General features: G+C 46.5%; 1 protein-coding gene across 1 annotated transcript; it reads left to right on the top strand.

Moving 5' to 3' along the window:
- The first annotated feature begins 159 nt into the window (after nucleotides 1–159).
- On the top strand, nucleotides 160–3,674 carry INHA (inhibin subunit alpha). Its single transcript, XM_045559585.1, has 2 exons — nucleotides 160–909; nucleotides 2,643–3,674. The coding sequence occupies exons 1-2, from the start codon at nucleotides 639–641 to the stop codon at nucleotides 3,476–3,478; spliced, it is 1,107 nt and encodes a 368-aa protein (XP_045415541.1). The 5' UTR covers nucleotides 160–638; the 3' UTR covers nucleotides 3,479–3,674.
- Nucleotides 3,675–18,634: the final 14,960 nt, after the last annotated feature.

The raw sequence follows: 18,634 nt of genomic DNA, 5'->3' as shown, positions 1-18,634 counted from the left end.
GACACAGCTGGAGGACAAGAGCCCAGACTGGCTCCTCGGGCTAAGTATAGAGCAGGCAGGACCACCTGCCCCCCGCCCTAGCCCCAGTTCTAGCCCCAGCCACAGCCCTTCCCCCCATGGCTGCCCCAGCAACTGCTTGACTGAAAGGGGCCCCGGTAGGTCTGAGGGGCTGGTGCACTCTGTCCCCCTGACTAATGATACTTTCAGGGGCTGGCCGACCCCAGCTCCCAGGCTCCTGTCCCACCTAATGTCACCTCTGTGCTGGGTACTGGGATGTGAGACTCACACACTGTGTGCATGTGCACGTGTGTGTAGGGGGAGGGGGTTGCATGTTTGTATGTGTAGGTCAGGTCATTTGGGGTGAAAACCCTCCTCAGCCCCCTCTCCTGCATTCCTGGCGGGAGTGGGAGATAAGGCTCAGGGCCACAGACATCTGCGTCAGAGATAGAAGGTCTCAATGCCACGGGCAGGGGCAAGTCAGACAGTGGGGCGTGGGAAGGCCTGGGCAAGACGGGTGAGAAGGGTAGAAGAGGGCGGGTATGGGATGGGGAGGGGAGAGTGGGGAGGCCCTGGGCAGAACCTCACAGAAGGGTTACAGGGCAGGGTGTGGGTTCCCCACTGGCAGGGCCAGGTGAGCTATGGTGCCCGAGCTGCCCTTGCTGCTGCTCTTGCTGCTGGCCCCACCGGGCAGGCCTGGCTGCCACGAGCCAGAACTGGACCGGGAGTTAGTCCTGGCCAAGGTGAGGGCCCTGTTCCTGGATGCCTTGGGGCCCCCGGCAGTGACCGGGGAAGGTGGGGATCCTGGAGTCAGGCGTCTGCCCCGAAGACATGCCCTAGGGGGCTTCATTCGAAGGGGCTCTGAGCCCAAGGAGGAGGATGTTTCCCAGGCCATCCTTTTCCCGGCCACAGGTAACGAGGGTGGGGAACCCGCAGGGTGACTTTGAGAAGCAGCATGGTACAGCGTGGGCTTGGGAGCCAGGCACACTTGGGTTTCAATCCCAGCCCTGCCACTCAGTAGCTTTGCAACATAGACCACTTACTAAACCTCTCTGAACCTCTGTCTCCTCATCTGTGACACCCGCCTCTCAGGATTAAGTGAGATAGTGAACCTAGAGGTCATGGCACATGGGAAGCATTTGGGAGGTCTGCGTCTGGGAGACCAAGGGTCTCTAGAGAGAAATGTCTGGGCTTGGGCTCCTTCCTGCCATCTTTCCTCCTATCTCTGCCTCTGCTCCCTGCCCTAAACCCTGTTTCTTCAACCCCAGGTTGTGGAGACTTGAGAAGATAACAGGGATGCAGGAAAAAGAGGAGCTGGGAAACTCTCCCTGGAAACCAGTCTGCCTTCTCTGGAGTTCCTTATGTGTGTCCCCACATTCCATTCTTAGAACAAAGAAAGTCCTCTTCTGGGTGGGCTTGCTTGTCATCTGGCCCACTTTTCTTCTACAGAGGATCCCTGCCTCCCTTGCTTCAGCCTCCTTGCAGCACAGTGGGTGGAAAGTATGGCTTTGGGATCAGGCAGAATCCCAGCCTGGCCACTTAGTAGTTGAATGTCACTTCACCTCAGTTTTGTTATCTGAAAAATGGGTCAATTGTGACTTTACAATGAGAGAAGCCATGTAATGGTATAGCCCCCATTACCAGTCCTTTGACTCATGCTGGTCCATGATTATTTAGTATAATCTATGCGTAGGTCAGGGTAAGGATGCCAGCCATACTGCTTTCTATGTGGAGTTACATCCCTCTCCTTCGCTTCCTCCTCCTTCTCCTTTTCCTTCTCCTTTCCCCCCCTCCTCTTTTCTTTTTAATTTGGTGTTAACCTGTCTTTTTTTTTTTTTTTTTTTTTTTTGAGACAGAGTCTTGCTCTGTTGCCTGGGCTAGAGTGAGTGCCGTGGCGTCAGCCTAGCTCACAGCAACTTCAAACTCCTGGGCTTAAGCGATCCTACTGCCTCAGCCTCCCGAGTAGCTGAGACTACAGGCATGTGCCACCATGCCCGGCTAATTTTTTCTATCTATATATTTTTAGTTGGCCAGATAATTTCTTTCTATTTTTAGTAGAGATGGGGTCTCGCTCTTGCTCAGGCTGGTCTTGAACTCCTGACCTCGAGCGATCCACCCGCCTTGGCCTCCCAGAGTGCTAGGATTACAGGCGTGAGCCACCGCACCTGGCCAACCTGTCTTTTTAAAATGGAATTATTTTAAAGAATTTATTATACAATGTTCCTAACATGCTAAAAGATATAAAGAATAATCTAATAAACACCCATGTACACACCATTCAAGATACCATTTCACGTTATTTGGTGAACAAACATTTAAGTCTAACAGTTCTCGATGTTGCTGAAGGTAGAGAGTGACAGGGCCTCTTACACATTGCTAACAGGAATATTAATTGGTAAAACCACTTCAGAGAGAATTGGCAATGTCTTATATTTTTTAAAGCCCTTTAATGACGAAATTAAAAAATGGAGAGCCTGTGGAGGTTCCCCCCAAGACTCGGGAGAGTCCCTGTCCGCGAGGGCACTCAGCTGAGTGCTTGGCCCATCACCGGCACTCGTGAGTGGCAGCCACATCCCTCCTGGTGCGGAGGGGTCCCAGGTCCTGCTAGTAGGGCTGCCCTCTTCCTTCCCTTCTGTCTCCTGCAGGTGCCAGCTGTGAGGACGAGCCAGGTGCTGGAAAGCTGGCCCGGGAGGATGAGGAGGGACTCTTCACATATGTGTTCCGGCCATCCCAGCACACACGCAGCCGCCAGGTGACTTCGGCCCAGCTGTGGTTCCATACGGGGCTGGACAGGCAGGGCACAGCAGCAGCCTCCAATAGCTCTGGGCCTCTGTTAGGCCTTCTGGCACTGTCATCTGGGGGGCCCATGGCTGTGCCCATGTCCTTGGGCCAGGCCCCCGCTCGCTGGGCTGTGCTGCACCTGGCTGCCTCTGCCCTTCCTCTGCTCGCCCAACCTGTCCTGGTGCTGCTGCTGCGCTGTCCCCTCTGTTCCTGCTCAGCACGGCCTGAGGCCACACCCTTCCTCGTGGCCCATACCAGGGCCAGACCACCCAGCGGAGGGGAGAGAGCCCGGCGCTCAACTCCCCCGATGCCCTGGCCTTGGTCTCCTGCTGCTCTGCGCCTGCTACAGAGGCCTCCGGAGGAACTGGCTGCCCACGCCAACTGCCACAGAGCAGCACTCAACATTTCCTTCCAGGAGTTGGGCTGGGATCGGTGGATCGTGCATCCTCCCAGTTTCATCTTCCACTACTGTCATGGTGGCTGCGGGCTGCCCACCCCACCAGACTTGCCCCTGCCCATCTCTGGGGCTCCTCCTACCCCTGTCCAGCCCCTTTCCTTGGTGCCAGGGGCCCAGCCCTGCTGTGCTGCTCTCCCAGGGACCATGAGGCCCCTACGTGTCCGCACCACCTCAGATGGAGGTTACTCTTTCAAGTATGAGACGGTGCCCAACCTTCTCACGCAGCACTGTGCTTGTATCTAAGGGGGTCCTACTTCCTTATTCCATGGCTGGTGACCAAGCCCCCACCATCATCAGCTGCGAGGAAGAGCAGAGCTTGGAAAATAGATGGTTCCCATTCCCGCCTCCTTCCACTTTTCTGCCTAAGGGCTCCCCTCCCCATCTCACCCCTGTCCCATGGGTAACATGTGACAATAAAGAACACAGTGCATATGACTTGGCATGCATTCTCGGACTTCTCTGATATGGTCTTGGGGAGGTCTGGGGCCTGGGAGCATGGGATTGTGGGATCTCAGGTCACACAGCTACATTTGACCGTGTTTATCTGGGGTCAAAAGCTGTAATTGGACATGTATCTGTCGGGACTCTGCAACACTGGGGGACGACACAGATGTACTCCAAGCTCCTCAGACAGCCACTCTGGAGATGGAACCAGCCCTCCTGCAGGCGGAACCTGACATGTCACTCAGGCTCCTGCCCTCCACACCTAAAGGAGACTGCTGCACTCATAGTGTCTACATCCAAGGCAGCCGTAAGCCCTCTCCCCTGCCATTCTCTGCTCCAGCTGGTGGACACTTAGCCCAAGGTCTAACAATTTGTACCCTGGCTAGAGATTTTGGCTTTTGGAGTTCCCCTGAGATAATCATTTGGAGGTGGTCAGATCTTGGGATCTCTGGGGAAGTAAGGGGAAGATGTATGTGTTGGCAGGATCAGAAAGAAGTTGACAAGGGCAGAGAGCTGGTGCTGTGTTAAGGTCAGATCACCAGAAGGAAGACCTGAGGATTTCAATTTGCCAAGGGTCCTGGGACTTTTTGAATCCGTCACTGTCTCTCAATGCAGACTCTGTGAGGCCTCGCTGTACTGGGATTCCAGTCCCTGAAATCCCTTGATGCCCCCTGTATACCTTTACATAACCGCTTACCTCAGTGCTTAACGTTGTTGGGACAGTGAACAGAGCCACTGCCAGAAAGAAATGTGCTCATTTGTGAGTTTGTGTGTGCAGGGCATGATGCAAAACAGTCCTTTCTTTTCCCATTGCGTTTCCTGTCAGTCCATTCTGCCTTCAGAATTGGGCGTTGGGAAGCCCCCTTCTCTGGCCCTCCTCCCAGCTTTTTTCGCTCTCCTCATTATCCCCTGGGTCTCCTTATCCTTCTGCCCCACTCCAGGCTCCTGGCTTTCCCCCTATTTCTTCCATCCAGTCTCCAACGGTGGGGTGGGGTGGGGCTGGAATGTTCAAGGCCATCAAACCAAACTTGAGAGCACTTTCTGTTATCGACTGCACAACTCCACTGTGTATTTATCCTAACAGAGTCTCTGACTTGTCAAAGACACCCTTCTTCCAGCCCAGCCCGATGGGGTGGGTGCGTAAACGCCTGCCCCAGCATCCTGTCACACTTACGCTAAGGCCCTTTGCCCGGACTTGAGCTGAACTGAATGAGCTACTGTTCCCTGCAGCACAGGAGCCCTTCGGAGCCCACGTACAGGCTCCTACACAAGCCCCAGTCTGTTGACACTGAGTCCCCCAGAAGGCTCCCGCTGCTCTGGAGGGGAAACCTGTCTGTTCACAGTCTTTGCCAGCACCTTCTTCCCCATCAGGCATTGGAGCCACTCTGTGCTCAGGGCTCGGCAGGTCCCTACTCAGGCCGTAGACTGGGGAGAGGGCTGCTTGGGCTTGGCCAGTGGTGTCTGTATTCTACCTGTCCCTGTCTGGCTTCCCTGGCCACATCCTCCCTGCCCAAGCAGTGAGGCCTTTCCCTGGGATCTTCAATTTTCCTAGTAGGCTTAGCTCCTCATCCGTCCTGCTGGGGCTCCCTAGGACCCTGTGCTATCTAGATGTTCCCTGTCTCCGGGATGTGGTTGAGCTCTGAGTGTTGGGGACAGCCTACTGAGAGGCATAGGATTCTCCACGAGGCTAGTTAGCAGATTGGTGTTGCAAGTAAAAAGTTTTCACATGTCTGAGACAAAGTGAGAAAAGTGAGTATGAGTCTTTCACAAAGCCAAACATTCATTTTAAAAGACTGTCCTTTATTCTGAAGCTAGTATCCTTTCTGCTTGTGTATATGTGTGTGTTTGTGAGAAAGGGTTATTTCTTTCATGATGTTATGAAGATGGTAGAAGGCAATGAATTTTCATTTGTTTGTTTTTTAAGTTTTTACTTAACAAAATTAAAACCTGGCAATTTTAGTTTGAACCCTAAGATTTTTCTTCAGAATTTTGCTGCTCTGTGAAATCTGAGAAATCCCAAAGTCTGAGAGTCACGGGGCTGGGCCTCCCTTTCCAGGGTCTCTAAGACCTCAGATTCTGCTAGTGTAGCAAGTCAGGAAGAATATCCACCCCTCCCTAAGAGGGGCCCAACAGTGGCCACGGACATCTTTTTGTCCTCGATCCTCATCAGGAGACCAACCCAACAGCAACGGACTATAGAGGTGCTCCCTGTTCCCAATGCTAACCATCGGGGACATTCTGTAAATCCTCTTAATTTGGAGTCAGTTGAAAGAGAAAACCGAACTCAAACTGGCTTAGACCAAAAAAACTTTTTAAAAACCCACTAACACTGGCTCTTTGGCTCATGACAAATCCATGGGCACAGCTGGCTAAGGTATGGCTCAATTCTGGTCTCAAAAGATGCCACCAGGATCCATCTATAGGTTCTACTCCCCCCATCCATGGTGGCTCTGGGCAGCTCAGGCTCCCATTGTCACACAACTTGGTCCAGCAGGAGGGAGTTCATTTATAAAAGTCCCAGAACAAGTCTTGATGGCCTGATTGGACTGATTAAGGTCACATGCTTCTCCAGGACTGGTGACCTGAGTTACTGCCTCAGCCCAGATCCTGTGTCCTACCCCTGGAGCCTGGAGCCTAGAGCCTAAATCACAAACGCTAAGGGTATAAAAAGGTGATATCCCCAAAGCAGGGAACAGTTAACACAAAGTAGAAGCAAGCACGGTTGGTTCTTCCCCCTAATTATCTCTCAAATCAAGCGCTTTCTCTCTCCCTACCTAGACGCTATTTTGCAATTCTTTATTGGGCAATTCAGCAGCCTCCTTAACCAGTCACTCCCTGGCCTCCCATTCATCCTCCACATGGCTGCCAAGGGATCCTTCCGACGTGATCATGTTACTTAGGGTGGCTTAAAAAATTGTCTATACAAAGTTCAACCTCCTTTGTATGGTCTAAAAGCTCTAGACAATTGACCCTAAACCTGTTCTAGCAGCCTGATCTACCCATTCCTCCTTTCTTCTCCCCACCCAACCATACACATGCAAACCCTCTTGACACAAATTCTGCTCATTCCTCAAGTACAGGCAGCCCCTCGTCTATGGCCCAGATACATTCCTTTTTTTTTTTTTTTTGAGACAGAGTCTTGCTCTGTTGCCCGGGCTAGAGTGCCATGGCGTCAGCCTAGCTCACAGCAACCTCAAACTCCTGGGCTCAAGCAATCCTCCTGCCTCAGCCTCCCGAGTAGCTGGGGCTACAGGCATGTGCCACCATGCTTGGTTAATTTGTTTTCTATATATTTTTAGTAGCTCTGCTAATTTATTTCTATGTTTTTTTTTTTTTAGTAGAGACAGGGTCTCACTCTTGCTCAGGGTGGTCTTGAACTCCTGAGCTTGAGCAATCCTCCCACCTCAGCCTCCCAGAGTGCCAGGATTATAGGCGTGAGCTACCGCGTCCGGTCCCCAGATACATTCCTAAGAACGTCTTTAGGTCTAATTTGTATGTAACTTGGATCCCTGATAAACAGCACATATATGGTAATATTACCACTACTACTACTAATAATAATATAATGGCTTATATGTACTACTAATAATACAGTGTAATAGTGCAATAATAATAATAATACCCCTGTTCTGTAATAAGTTAAAGAAACTACTGTGCTTTCTTTTAATTCAAATAAACAACATAAAAACAAGCTCTTAAAAAAAGTTTAGATAGGAAAGAGGAGAAATTTCAAACAAGAACATTAAAGGTTAACATTCACCTAATGTTGCACCAATGTCTTGCTTACTGGAAGGGGCATTTCTGAGGCAAGAAGGTAGCTGACATTAATCAGAAGATGCTGACAGAGATGGTGCCGGAGAGGAGGGAGTGGGTGCTGGAGAATCAGGATTTGATTCTGTTGCTGGAGGAGGGAAGCTGACCACTGAAGTTAGTTTCTTAAAAAAGGTATCTAGAGTTGTTTGTACAGCCTTTTTCACTTTTTCATCATAAATGGCCTTGTAGCAGCTGATGCTCTCACTAGCTGCACGGTAAACCTTTGTGAACCGCTCAATGTTAGGATCTTGCTCCTCAAACGTAGCAAATCCTGCTTCAATGAGACGAAAGCCTTCAGCTCATTCTTTCTTGGCTCTAGATCCTCTGATTCTTCATGTTTTTGTGTTTCTTATCAGCGGCTTTTCTATCTGTGACACTAGCTGCTAAGGTAAATGTGCTGCCCCAATGAACTGCTTACACCTTGTGGGTTTGTTTACATGCTCAGAAGAAACTAGCTCCCAAATTATTCATTTAAATTTTTAATCATAAATTATCCTTATGGGGAGGCTTGGCAGCCTCGTGGTAAGCATGGAACGCCGTCAGTCGAGTTGTCTGTAACCCGGGACTGCCTGCATGTTCTTCTCAAGCTGCCGTGTCTTTAGCAATGCTGCCTTTAAGATCCAATTCTGATGTTATCTTTTCTGTGACTCTTGCCTAACTCCCAAATGGCAAAACTCTTCACTCCTTCACTGCTTCCTGGGCACTTTGTTTTTAATTTTTTTTTTTTTTTTTGAGACAGAGTCTCACTCTGTTGCCCGGGCTAGAGTGAGTGCCGTGGCAACAGCCTAGCTCACAGCAACCTCAAACTCCTGGGCTCAAGCAATCCTCCTGCCTCAGCCTCCCGAGTAGCTGGGACTACAGGCATGTGCCACCATGCCCGGCTAATTTTTTCTCTATATATTTTTAGCTGTCCATATAATTTCTTTTTATTTTTAGTAGAGACGGAGTCTTGGTCTTCCTCAGGCTGGTCTCAAACTTCTGAGCTCAAACAATCCACCCGCCTCGGCCTCCCAGAGTGCTAGGATTACAGGCGTGAGCCACCGCGCCCGGCCTGTTTTTTAATTTTTATTTTCAAAAAAATGTCACTTGTTTTTGGCCAGGTGTGGTGGCTCATGCCGGTAATCCCAGCTCTTTGGGAGACCAAGGTGGGAGGATCACTTGAGGCCAGGAGCTCAAGACCAGTCTGGGCAACATAGCGAGACCCAGGCTCTGCAAAAAATAGAAAAATTTAGCCAGGTGTGGTGGCTCAAGTTTGTAGTCCCAGCTACTTGGGAGGTGGAGACAGGAGGATCGGTTGAGGAGTTTGAGGTTGCAGTGAGCTATGATCATGCCACTGCACTTCAGCCTGGGCAACAGAGAAAGACCATGTCTCAAAAAAAAAAAAAAAAAGTTACTTGTTTTTGATTTCATAAGTAACAAATAGACACACACTCACAGCAAAGATTCAAATATTAAAGATAAAGCTGAAGCTCCCCATGATTGTTACTCCCAATTCCTGTCCCCTCCACAGAGGTAAAATGCTCCCAGACGTGTCTGGGTTTACCCACATATATGTATCTTGTAGAAAAAGTCTTTTTCCCCCCCACAAATTCTATCATGCCATATGTATTGGGCTGCAACTATTTTACTTTACATTCTAAAAGTTTTCTTTGACTTTATTTTCCAGTATTTCTATTACATTGTTTGCTTAGCAATCACATTCCCTCCCCCTCCAAGAAATAAGATTCTTTTGTTAATTTTGTTATTCATACAACAAACACTTATATAGCTCTATGTGCCAGACACATGTACAACTAAAAACTCCTGTAATCTTTGTAACAACTGGTATGAGGTAGGCACTGATATTATACCCACTCCACAGATGAGGAAACCAAGGCACAGAGAGATTAAATAATTTATCCAGAGTCACATCCCTAGTAAGTGGTAGAGCTAAGATTTGGACTCCAGAAGTCTGGCTCAAGTCTGCATCCACTGCTATACCACATCACTCCTCCTCTGTTCCTCAAGCACGCTTCCTGAGGAGATGAAACCACTTGTGTCACCTCTGAGGAGGGCATGCAGTCCCGGGACGCTCTGGAGATGGCAGTCACTTTTAATCTCTGACATTTCTTATCCTTTTAGCATTTCTCTCTGCTCCCTTTTTTGGGTCTATTTTGTCCTATTCTTGTCTTATTCTAATTTACTAAATTTACTAAAGACTTTGTTCACCATTGCTTTTTGCCTTTTACTCTTCCTCATGGATTCATTTTTCTTCAGGCTGATATATTTTTATTATTTATTTCAGTGTCGGTTTATAGGTGACAAATTTTCTCAGTCCCCGAAAAAATTTTGATTTTCATAGTCGAATCATGGTTGAGCTGTATGTATAATTCTAGATTCAAACACATTTTCCCTCTGAATTTTGAAAACTTCTCTCCCTGTGTTTTTTTTTTTTTTGCATCATTTCTTCAATGAGAGACTTAGTGTCAAAATGATTCTCATGCCTTCATGCCTCATCTGTTTTTTTCCCCTCCTTGTAAGTTTTCAGGATTTTCTCCTTACTGTGGTGGTATCTGAAATTGCACAACAATAGAGCTACATTTTAATTTTAAAAGTGGATCCTGATTGTTATTTGGTGGGCCCTTTTGAACTGAAGAATCATGGTTTTCTTCAATTCTGGGATATTTTCTTTTATTTATTTGAATATAACTCCCTCTCACATTCTATTTTCTACTTCAGAAATTTTACTAGCTGACATCAAAAGTTTTAGGTCCATCCTCTATTTTAGCTATTTTTTTCCTTAATGAACACTTCCCATATCTTGTCTTGTGCTATGTGCTAGAAAAATGTATTTGCTTAGTTCTCCAGGTCACATGTGAATGTGCCCATTCTGATCATTTTCTTGAGGGCTTTTGTTGTTTCATAATCACGTTTGATCTTTCAGTTAATTTTTAAAAGATAAATGTGATATCCTTTCATACTCATTCGAAAGTCCTGTTCATGTTCCATGAGCAGTTTTATTGGGTGAAAACTCTTCGATATATTGGATTTAATATATCTCTTTCAAGATGTTGACTTTCTTCAAATATTTGGTAATTATTGGCTGGACGCTTATCTTTCATCTGGGATTCTCTGTGAGACTGCTTGCCCTCTCCGTTTGTGTAATCCTGAGGGAGTGGGGTATGAGATTACGCCACAGCGCGGGTTACAGTCTGTGGTCTGCAATTGTCCAGCAGAGGTGGGATATACTGCTGGGTGGGGCACTTTGGGCAGCTGGTCTTCTGAAAGTGTCACCTGCCACCAGGAACACTGTCCTTTCTCTCCACTTAATGATCTCATATCCACCGCTCCTGCCTGGAGACAGATGATCCTGCTGGAGTTTCTTGACCCCAACAAGCAAGAAGAGGGGTGTGGAGTGGTTGACATGCTTGATGGTACCTGCCACAGCATCTTGAATAATCCGTGCCTTGTCGATTGCTTCCGCATCCCTTCCTGCTCCCAGGATTCACTGCTTTGGGCATGAAGCCCTCTTGGTGCTGTTTTCTACTCTTGGGACAGTCTATTGCCATGTACATTTTGGGCTATGGTTTTCCTCAGGTCCCATCTGCTGTACATCTTTCAGGGAGTCCCCATGGTTTCTGATCCACCAGTGGCTCTCCTTGTTGTGCGCTGTGATTATGAATTTATTTATTTATTTATTTATAGCTTTTTCTGTTACAGTAGTCCCCCCTTATCTGAGGTTTCACTTTCTGTGGTTTCAGTTATCTGAGGGTCAACTGAGGTCTGAAAATAGGTGAGTGTAGTACAATAAGATATTTTGAGGGAGATAGAGACCACGTTCACATAACTTTTATTATAGCATATTGTTATAATTGTTCTATTTTATTAATAATTACTGTTAATCTCCTACTGTGACTAATTCATAAATTAGACTTTATCATAGGTCTGTGTATATAGGAATGAACATGATATATATAGAATTCAGTACTAGCCCCAGTTTCAGGCATCCACTGGGGGTCTTAGAAAGTATCCCCTGTGGGTAAGGGAGAACTACGGTATTTCTAAGCATCTGGGGTGCGAGGGAGAAGCTGCAGCATGTATTCAGTTTGCAGTCTTGGACTGAGACCATCTCCTATAGTGCTCTCTCTGCCATAACATGCCTCATGTTTGTGGTAGGCAGAAGGATGGCCCCCTCTCCCAAAGACGTCCACATCTTAATATCTAGAATCTGTGAATATGTTATGTTACATGGCAATGGAGAATTAAGATAGCAGATGGAATTAAAGTTGCTAATCATCTAACCTTAAAATAGGGAGATTATCCTGGCTTATCTAGGTAGGCCCAATGTAATTACAAGGGTCTGTAAATGTTGAAGAGTTAGCGTCAGAGTGATGTGATGTGGAAAGAAGCAGGCAGCCACGGCTGGCTTTGAAGATGGAAGGAGGCCACAAGCTAGAGAAACCAGCAGCCTTTAGAAGCTGGAAAAGATAAGAATATAGATTCTCTTCTGGAGCCTCCAAAGAGGAACATAGCCCTTCTGACACCTTAATTTTAGCCCAGCGAGACCCATTTTGGACTCTGACCAGAACTATAAGATAATACACTTGTTGTTTTAAGCAACTAAATTTGGTATAACTTGTTACAGCACCAATAGGAAACTAACACAATGTTGTCATATCATTGATGGCATCTGCCTCTTCCACCACACCCGGCAGCTTCTTGAGAACAAGAGCCACACCTTTGTCTCCCTACGTACCCAGAATCTAATGCAGGATCTGGCACATAGTCAGGGCTCAGTAAATATCTGCTGAATGAACAAAAGAATGAAAGATGCTCTAACTTTGTGGTTCTTCGGGCACTCTGAGATTCCAAAGCAGCTTTTACCTTTCCCTTTCCCATCGCCCTGGAGACCCCAAGCCCTGTGATCTCAGTTTTCTCTTGTTTCCTTTTCCCCATTCACCTATGTTTCATGCTGCAGGTCTTATTGCAATTCCGTGTACAGTTTCCTCCCTTGCTGTGGACCACTCCCCACCTGTCTCTGGGCCTGTGAGCAGGAACATTGAGATGCAACACACGTGTCACATATGTACCTGATTTTGCCAATGGGCCTTCTGCAGGTTATGCCTGAGACAGTGTCTCTTTCTTCCTCTCTCAGGTTATCTGCTTTCCTCTCTTCTTCATAGCTGCCTCTACCCATTTCCCATCAAGCTGCTGCTTTTCTCAGACCAATCTGGATGGGTACTGTAGTCTTCAACCCTCCTTTTCTTTTCTGTGTCCTGAATCAAACACACAGTCCTGGTCTTTCTGATACTCCCTCCTAACCCCCTTCTTGGCTGATTCCATGGGTTTCCAGGACAAACAATGAAAAGAATTAAAGGTACTCTCAGGCTGTCTCAAGTTTTCTATGAAGCTACTCATGGAATCCTTCAGCTCATTTTGTGCAGAACTGCAAAGTCCGCTCAGGCAGGTGACCAGAGCTGCTGCTGGGCCACTGGAATATTGTCCTTCTGTTGCTTCCTTTCAGTCAGCCATTCTCAGGCCTTGGCTTCTCTGATTTTGCAGTGAACTTGGCCTCTGCCTCTCTGGCTTTTCCTCTGTGTGCCTCAAGTTCAGCCTCTCCTGAAACCAGGCTCTGATGAGCTTGCCTGGTCATGGTCTAATGCAGAGTTCTCATGCCAGACCTCCTCCAATGCTGCTGATGCGTCCTGTATGTTTGACTTCGGTGACTGGGCCAATTTCTGGTGAACTCTTTTGTGGTCATGTCTGGCAGCAGAACCAAGAGACACAATGTGGTCACTTATGTGGAAAGAATTACCTCTGACCACTCAGTCTTGGCCTGCGGGTGCCAGGTACATGGACTCCTGTCTAGCACAAACTGTTGTGCCCAAACTCTATTTCTGAGGTAATAGTCACACCTCTTCCTTCTCTTCCATCTGTCCCCCTTTCCTACTCCACTAAGATACCAAGTTAATGAAACAAATACATCATCCAATTTCACCATCCTCAATCCAAGTGTGAAATTTTCCTTTTGGAGGGATCCTGAGGTCTCAGTCATCCGATCCTCTGTGGGAGGCTGTAGCATCAGAGCAGGGAGGTCCAGACCAGGATAGTGGCTCATGTCCTAAACATGAACTATGACTTCTACTTCCCGGTGGTCCAAGGTATCAGAAACAAGCAGTCTTTGGATCAGTATCTGAGGTCTGTATTCTCCTGTAGCTGACTTTGTCATTCTTATACGAAATTGCCCTTTTCTCCCTTCTTTTCATTCCTGCAGCCTAAGCTAGTAACCAGCACACCTTTCCTTAGCCCCTATTATTATAAGCATTTTGCAGAGGCTACAACAGGGAACTCAGGGGTGCCAGGGAAGGTAAAGCAGCAGCTCTCTCCTCACACAATAACATGGGGGTGGATCCCGAGGCAGATGACTTGCACCTCTCTAGTACCAGATCCACTGCTCTGCTGGGAGCTCTTGGTCATGTGTTTGGAATGGCCAGCTAACACATTTCTGATTTTATGTAGAGTGTTACTCCTGGGGACTAAAACTTAGAAGAGTGTTTACAAATTCAGCGTGTAATATTAAAGCATTTCTTTGAGAAACAATTTCATTCATGGTCATATGAAATTATGCACGAGCAGCCCATACATGTTATGCTTTCTAATGACAAAATTTTAAAAAACGACATTGCATGCTTTTTAAATAAAGACAGTTCTTTAAGAAGTGAATTTGAACTTCAAACTTTAAAGAGTACTTAATTTTTAAAAAAATGTTTAGCTCCTTAATCCTTCTGGAACCTAACGTGCAGGGTGTAGGGAAAGGAACTTAGTTTTTTCCAGATGGACAGCTAGTTGTGTTACCGAAAGCTCGGTAACTTGTCCACAAGTCTGAATCAGAAGAATGAGGACAAGCAGTTTGAGGAGGAAGGAAGGAGACATTTTTATTCCTTTGCTGGCAAAGGGAGGAAAAATGGAGACTATCATCCCCAAATCCAGATTTTTCCTGAACATAAGCAGAAATACAGAGCTTTTAAAGGGAGGGTTGTCAGCTTGGGGCAGTATCTGTGGTTAACTATTCTAATCGTCCCATCTCTGCCAAAGGCAAAGCCTGTGGACTCTGCCAGCCCTCCTGGGGGGCTGGCGCCACCTGGGAGTTTTTAACAAAAGATTTAACCTGCCTCAGGGATGCAGGCCGGGCAGCAAGTTCCCCAAAGCGTGGGGGAAGTTTTAAAGACACAGAAAATCTTTTTGCCGATTTTTTTCCCCCTCAGGCCATTTCCTTTGTTACATATTCCCCACTCTCAATATTTCCCTTCCTTTAGACTGGAAGATGGTGCTGTGAAATAAAGGAAATAAAAAAAGAAAAAAATATATAAATACAGAATATTTCCCTTCCTTATCTATGGGTGGAGGGGTGACTACTCTGTTACAGTTGTTCCAAACTATTGAATAACTCATTATTCATCCCATTAATTTAAAGTCAATTTTATCATGTATATTAAAAAAATTCCCATGTGATCATGGCTGTTTCTGTAATGTGTCTCATCAACCTATCAATATTTGTCTCTCTCTTTGTCAGTACCATGCTGCTATGGTTACTGTGACTTCATAGGATATTTTATTATCTGGTAGGGCAAAGCCCCTATTAGTGCCTCTTGCTTCCCCCTCCCCCACCTCAAAATTTGGCAGTGCTCCTGTGTTTAGTTTTCCAGATGAATTTTAGAATTGTTACAGCAAGTGTTACAGCGGGTGGTTCCAAGGACAAACTGAGAGGCACATGGAGAGTCGGAGAATCAAGGTTTATTCGTTGGCAGGCTCAGAGGGGTCTCACCACCAAATTCTGAGACCCATCTACTCAATATTTCCTACTTTTATTAGGTTGGGGTGGCCCAAAGGGTGGGGTCTTAGGTGGCGAATGTGCCAGGTAATAGGTTAGTTGATGTGCCAGGTAACAGGTTGGTATTATGTTGATGAGGGTCTTCCTAGGGGTGCGGGTTTTCAGGTGGCTGATGTGCCAGGTAATAGATGGGGGGTTTTCCTTATCAGAATTAACTCATCAACTCCAAAATCTTCCTATTAGGGTTTTGATTGAAATTGCATTAAATTGACATCATTATAATACTGAATCTTCCCATCAGAAACATATCTTTTCATTTTTTTCTTTCTTTAATTTTAGAGTCAGGATCTCACTATGTAACAGAGGCAATGGCCTGAAAGAAAAAAAAGGGCAAAAGATGTCACCCACCTTCCATAGATAAGGAAGGGAAATACTGAGAGAGGGGAATATGTAACAGAGGGAATAGCCTGAGGAAAAAAAAAATTGGCAAAAAGATTTTCTGTGTCTTTAAAGCTTCCCCCACTCTTTGGGGAATTTGCAGCCAGGCCTGCATCCCTGAGGCAGGTTAAGTCTTTTGTTAAAACTCCCAGGTGGCGCCAGCCCCCCAGATGGGCGGCTGGCAGAGTTCACAGGTTTTGTTTTTGGCAGAGCTGGGACCATTAGAATAGTTAGCCACAGTAATTGCCAGAAGCCCAGAACCCTCCCTTTAAAAGCTCTTTATTTCTGCCTGTGTTCAGGAAATTTGGGATTTTGAGATGAGAAGGTCTACTGTTATTTCCTCCTTTGCTGGCAAAGTAGACCTCCTTTCCTTCCTCCTCAAACCGCTTGTCCTCATTCTTCTGATTTGGCCTCATGGACAAGTGGCTGAGATTTCCGTAATAACTATGTTGCCCAGGCTGTAGTGCAGTGGCTATTCACAGGCAGGACCATAGTGCACTGCAGCCTCCAACTTCTGGGCTCAAGTGATCCGCCTGCCTCAACCACCAGAGTGGCTGAGACTACAGACAGGAGCTACCACACCTGGCTTATTTACGTCATTATTAATGTCCTTAAAGTTCTCTTGTTTTCTTCATACAGATCTGGCTTATTTCTCAAAATGTTCTAGGCATATACACATATATATACATATATATATTTTGGCTGCTATGGTGAATGGGAATTTTTTTCCATTTTAATCTTTTTTTAAAGTTTTGTCTTAGTCAAGGTTCTTATGGTAGCGATTTACAGAAATACATTCAAACTACCTTAGGCAAAAAAAAAAAAAAAAAAGGCGGGGGAGAATGCTTTGGAAGGTGGCCAGGGCCTCCCTTGCAGGCCAAGGACAGAAAGGAGATTGGGCCTCGCAAGGGGAATGGAAACAAGAACTAGTTTCCTGTTGCTGCTTCTATGAGATCTATTTTTCTCTCCCTTTGCAGTTCAGTTTTCTTTGCTTCTCCCTTTCTTTGTCCCTCTTTCACATTTCTGGGAAGCAAGGGGATGTAGAAAAAACTTGGCTATGGGGCTACTCGTATGAATGGAGCAATTCTCAGAAAATAACTGGGCTAAAGAGGCACCTTTGAAACAGATTTCAAGCCATTGCAATGTTAGGACCGTCAAAAGAATCTGTTTCTTGCCTAAGAGAGGTCGAGTTGGAAGTTAAAGTATGGGAACCCATACTTAAAGGTAGGTCAAAGAATTTCTTTATAGCCAGCTCTTACACAGAAAAGCAGGGGAAGGTTAGAATGATATTTTTAGGTGTTATGGCTGGCGTTTAGGGGAGAGGGGTTCTAGTCTTTATGACCCACCTTGAGGAAGAGGAATTCTGGTTTCAGTGGGGGAGAAAGAAGGGTGGGAGATAGGAGGTCAGAGAGACCACTTCTGAGGTCTTCCAATTTCCTTTAGTTCAAAGTAATTACCATGCCAAAGCACTTTATTTTGGGGTACTGTTTTCTGCACCCCAACACTGATCATGATGTATTGCCACATATTTCACTTAGCCACTTCTCTAGGCTTTTGGCTCAGAGCACACAGTATGCCATGAATATAAAATTGGGTGGTTTAAGGGCATACATTGTCATTTCAAATATTTTGTCTTAGAAAATAAGATCCTCCAAATTTGGCAACTTGGGGATAACAATGGCTATGACCCTATTCCTACTCTCAACTGGCTCACAATTCATTTTGATTTTCCTCTATAGAAAGGGGCCCTTCATAAAAGAAACCCTCCCCCCAAACCAGAAATTGTTAAAATACATTTTTCTTTACTTAATCTATTAGTCTAGTTCAGTAGTTGACATCAACCTTAGACTGGGAGCCTGGTGAAAGCTACAATTAGAACTCGGAACCAATAAACTTTGGCAGTCTTGGAGCTACTGGTTACTAACTGAACGACCTTCACAAGTAACCTAGCCTCTGTGACCTTGTTTTTTCATTTTCAAACTCAAGATAACTTTTCTATTCTGGTATCATGAGACAAAACACAGTAAGAACAAAGGACTTGGTTCACGTGGAGTGTTACCAATGGCTAACGTGAGAGCCTGACACTGCTGAAGGAAAAAAGATAAATGAGTTTGGAGGGAGACTAAGGAGGAGGCAAAAGGACCCCCAGAAGTGACACCCTCGCCTTACATACTCTACACGTGGGACTAGGTCTAAATTCTCATTCCAGACTCATTCTTTCACGGTCAGCTTCTCCCGGGGTACCCATATGAGCCCTTTCATGACAGCTGTAAAGCCAGAATGATATTGAATCTTCTATGAATCCCAATGTTCCTACTATTTATACAACAAAAAGGAGATTGTTCAAAATCATAAAATGACAATCTGCTCCACCTATAGTCTCCACCTAGATAGAAAAAGAGCCAGTCACATTTTATATTGCAACTTCACGTGCTTAAAATAAGAACAATAATGTTTCACCAAACCAGGCCCCTGCCACCCTGATCTACAGAGATCTAATCAAGGGAGAACCTCAGCTCTTTCACACAGATAACTCCATCCTACGGAGGACACGCTCTCCTTTAATCAGAAAACGAGTATTCGCTTTCGACGAGATTTTCTCTAGCAGAAAATTCCATTTCTTCAAACTTTGCTTCCCCGCCCAGTCTGCAAAAAACGAGTCAAGTTTTCCTCAGTGGGCTCGGGGCGGGGAGCGGGGGTCGCCTCAAACCAAGAAGGAGTCCCAGGCTGTGCGGAGCGGCGGGTGATCGGGGTCCAAGTCGGGCGCCAGGCTGGTCCCAGCAGCCACAGCCGCGAAGGGACCGCCGCGCTCGAACAAGCCTGCCCCGCCCCGCAAGCAACGCGTTTAAACGGCTTAGGGAGTGGCGTCAGGCCCCGGAGGCGTGATTTCCGGT

Source organism: Lemur catta, chromosome 8 (genome assembly GCF_020740605.2).
Source record: "Lemur catta isolate mLemCat1 chromosome 8, mLemCat1.pri, whole genome shotgun sequence".
NCBI classification, from domain to species: domain Eukaryota; kingdom Metazoa; phylum Chordata; class Mammalia; order Primates; family Lemuridae; genus Lemur; species Lemur catta.
Note: the sequence above shows the minus strand (reverse complement) of the source record. Positions and strands in the feature narration are given on the sequence as shown.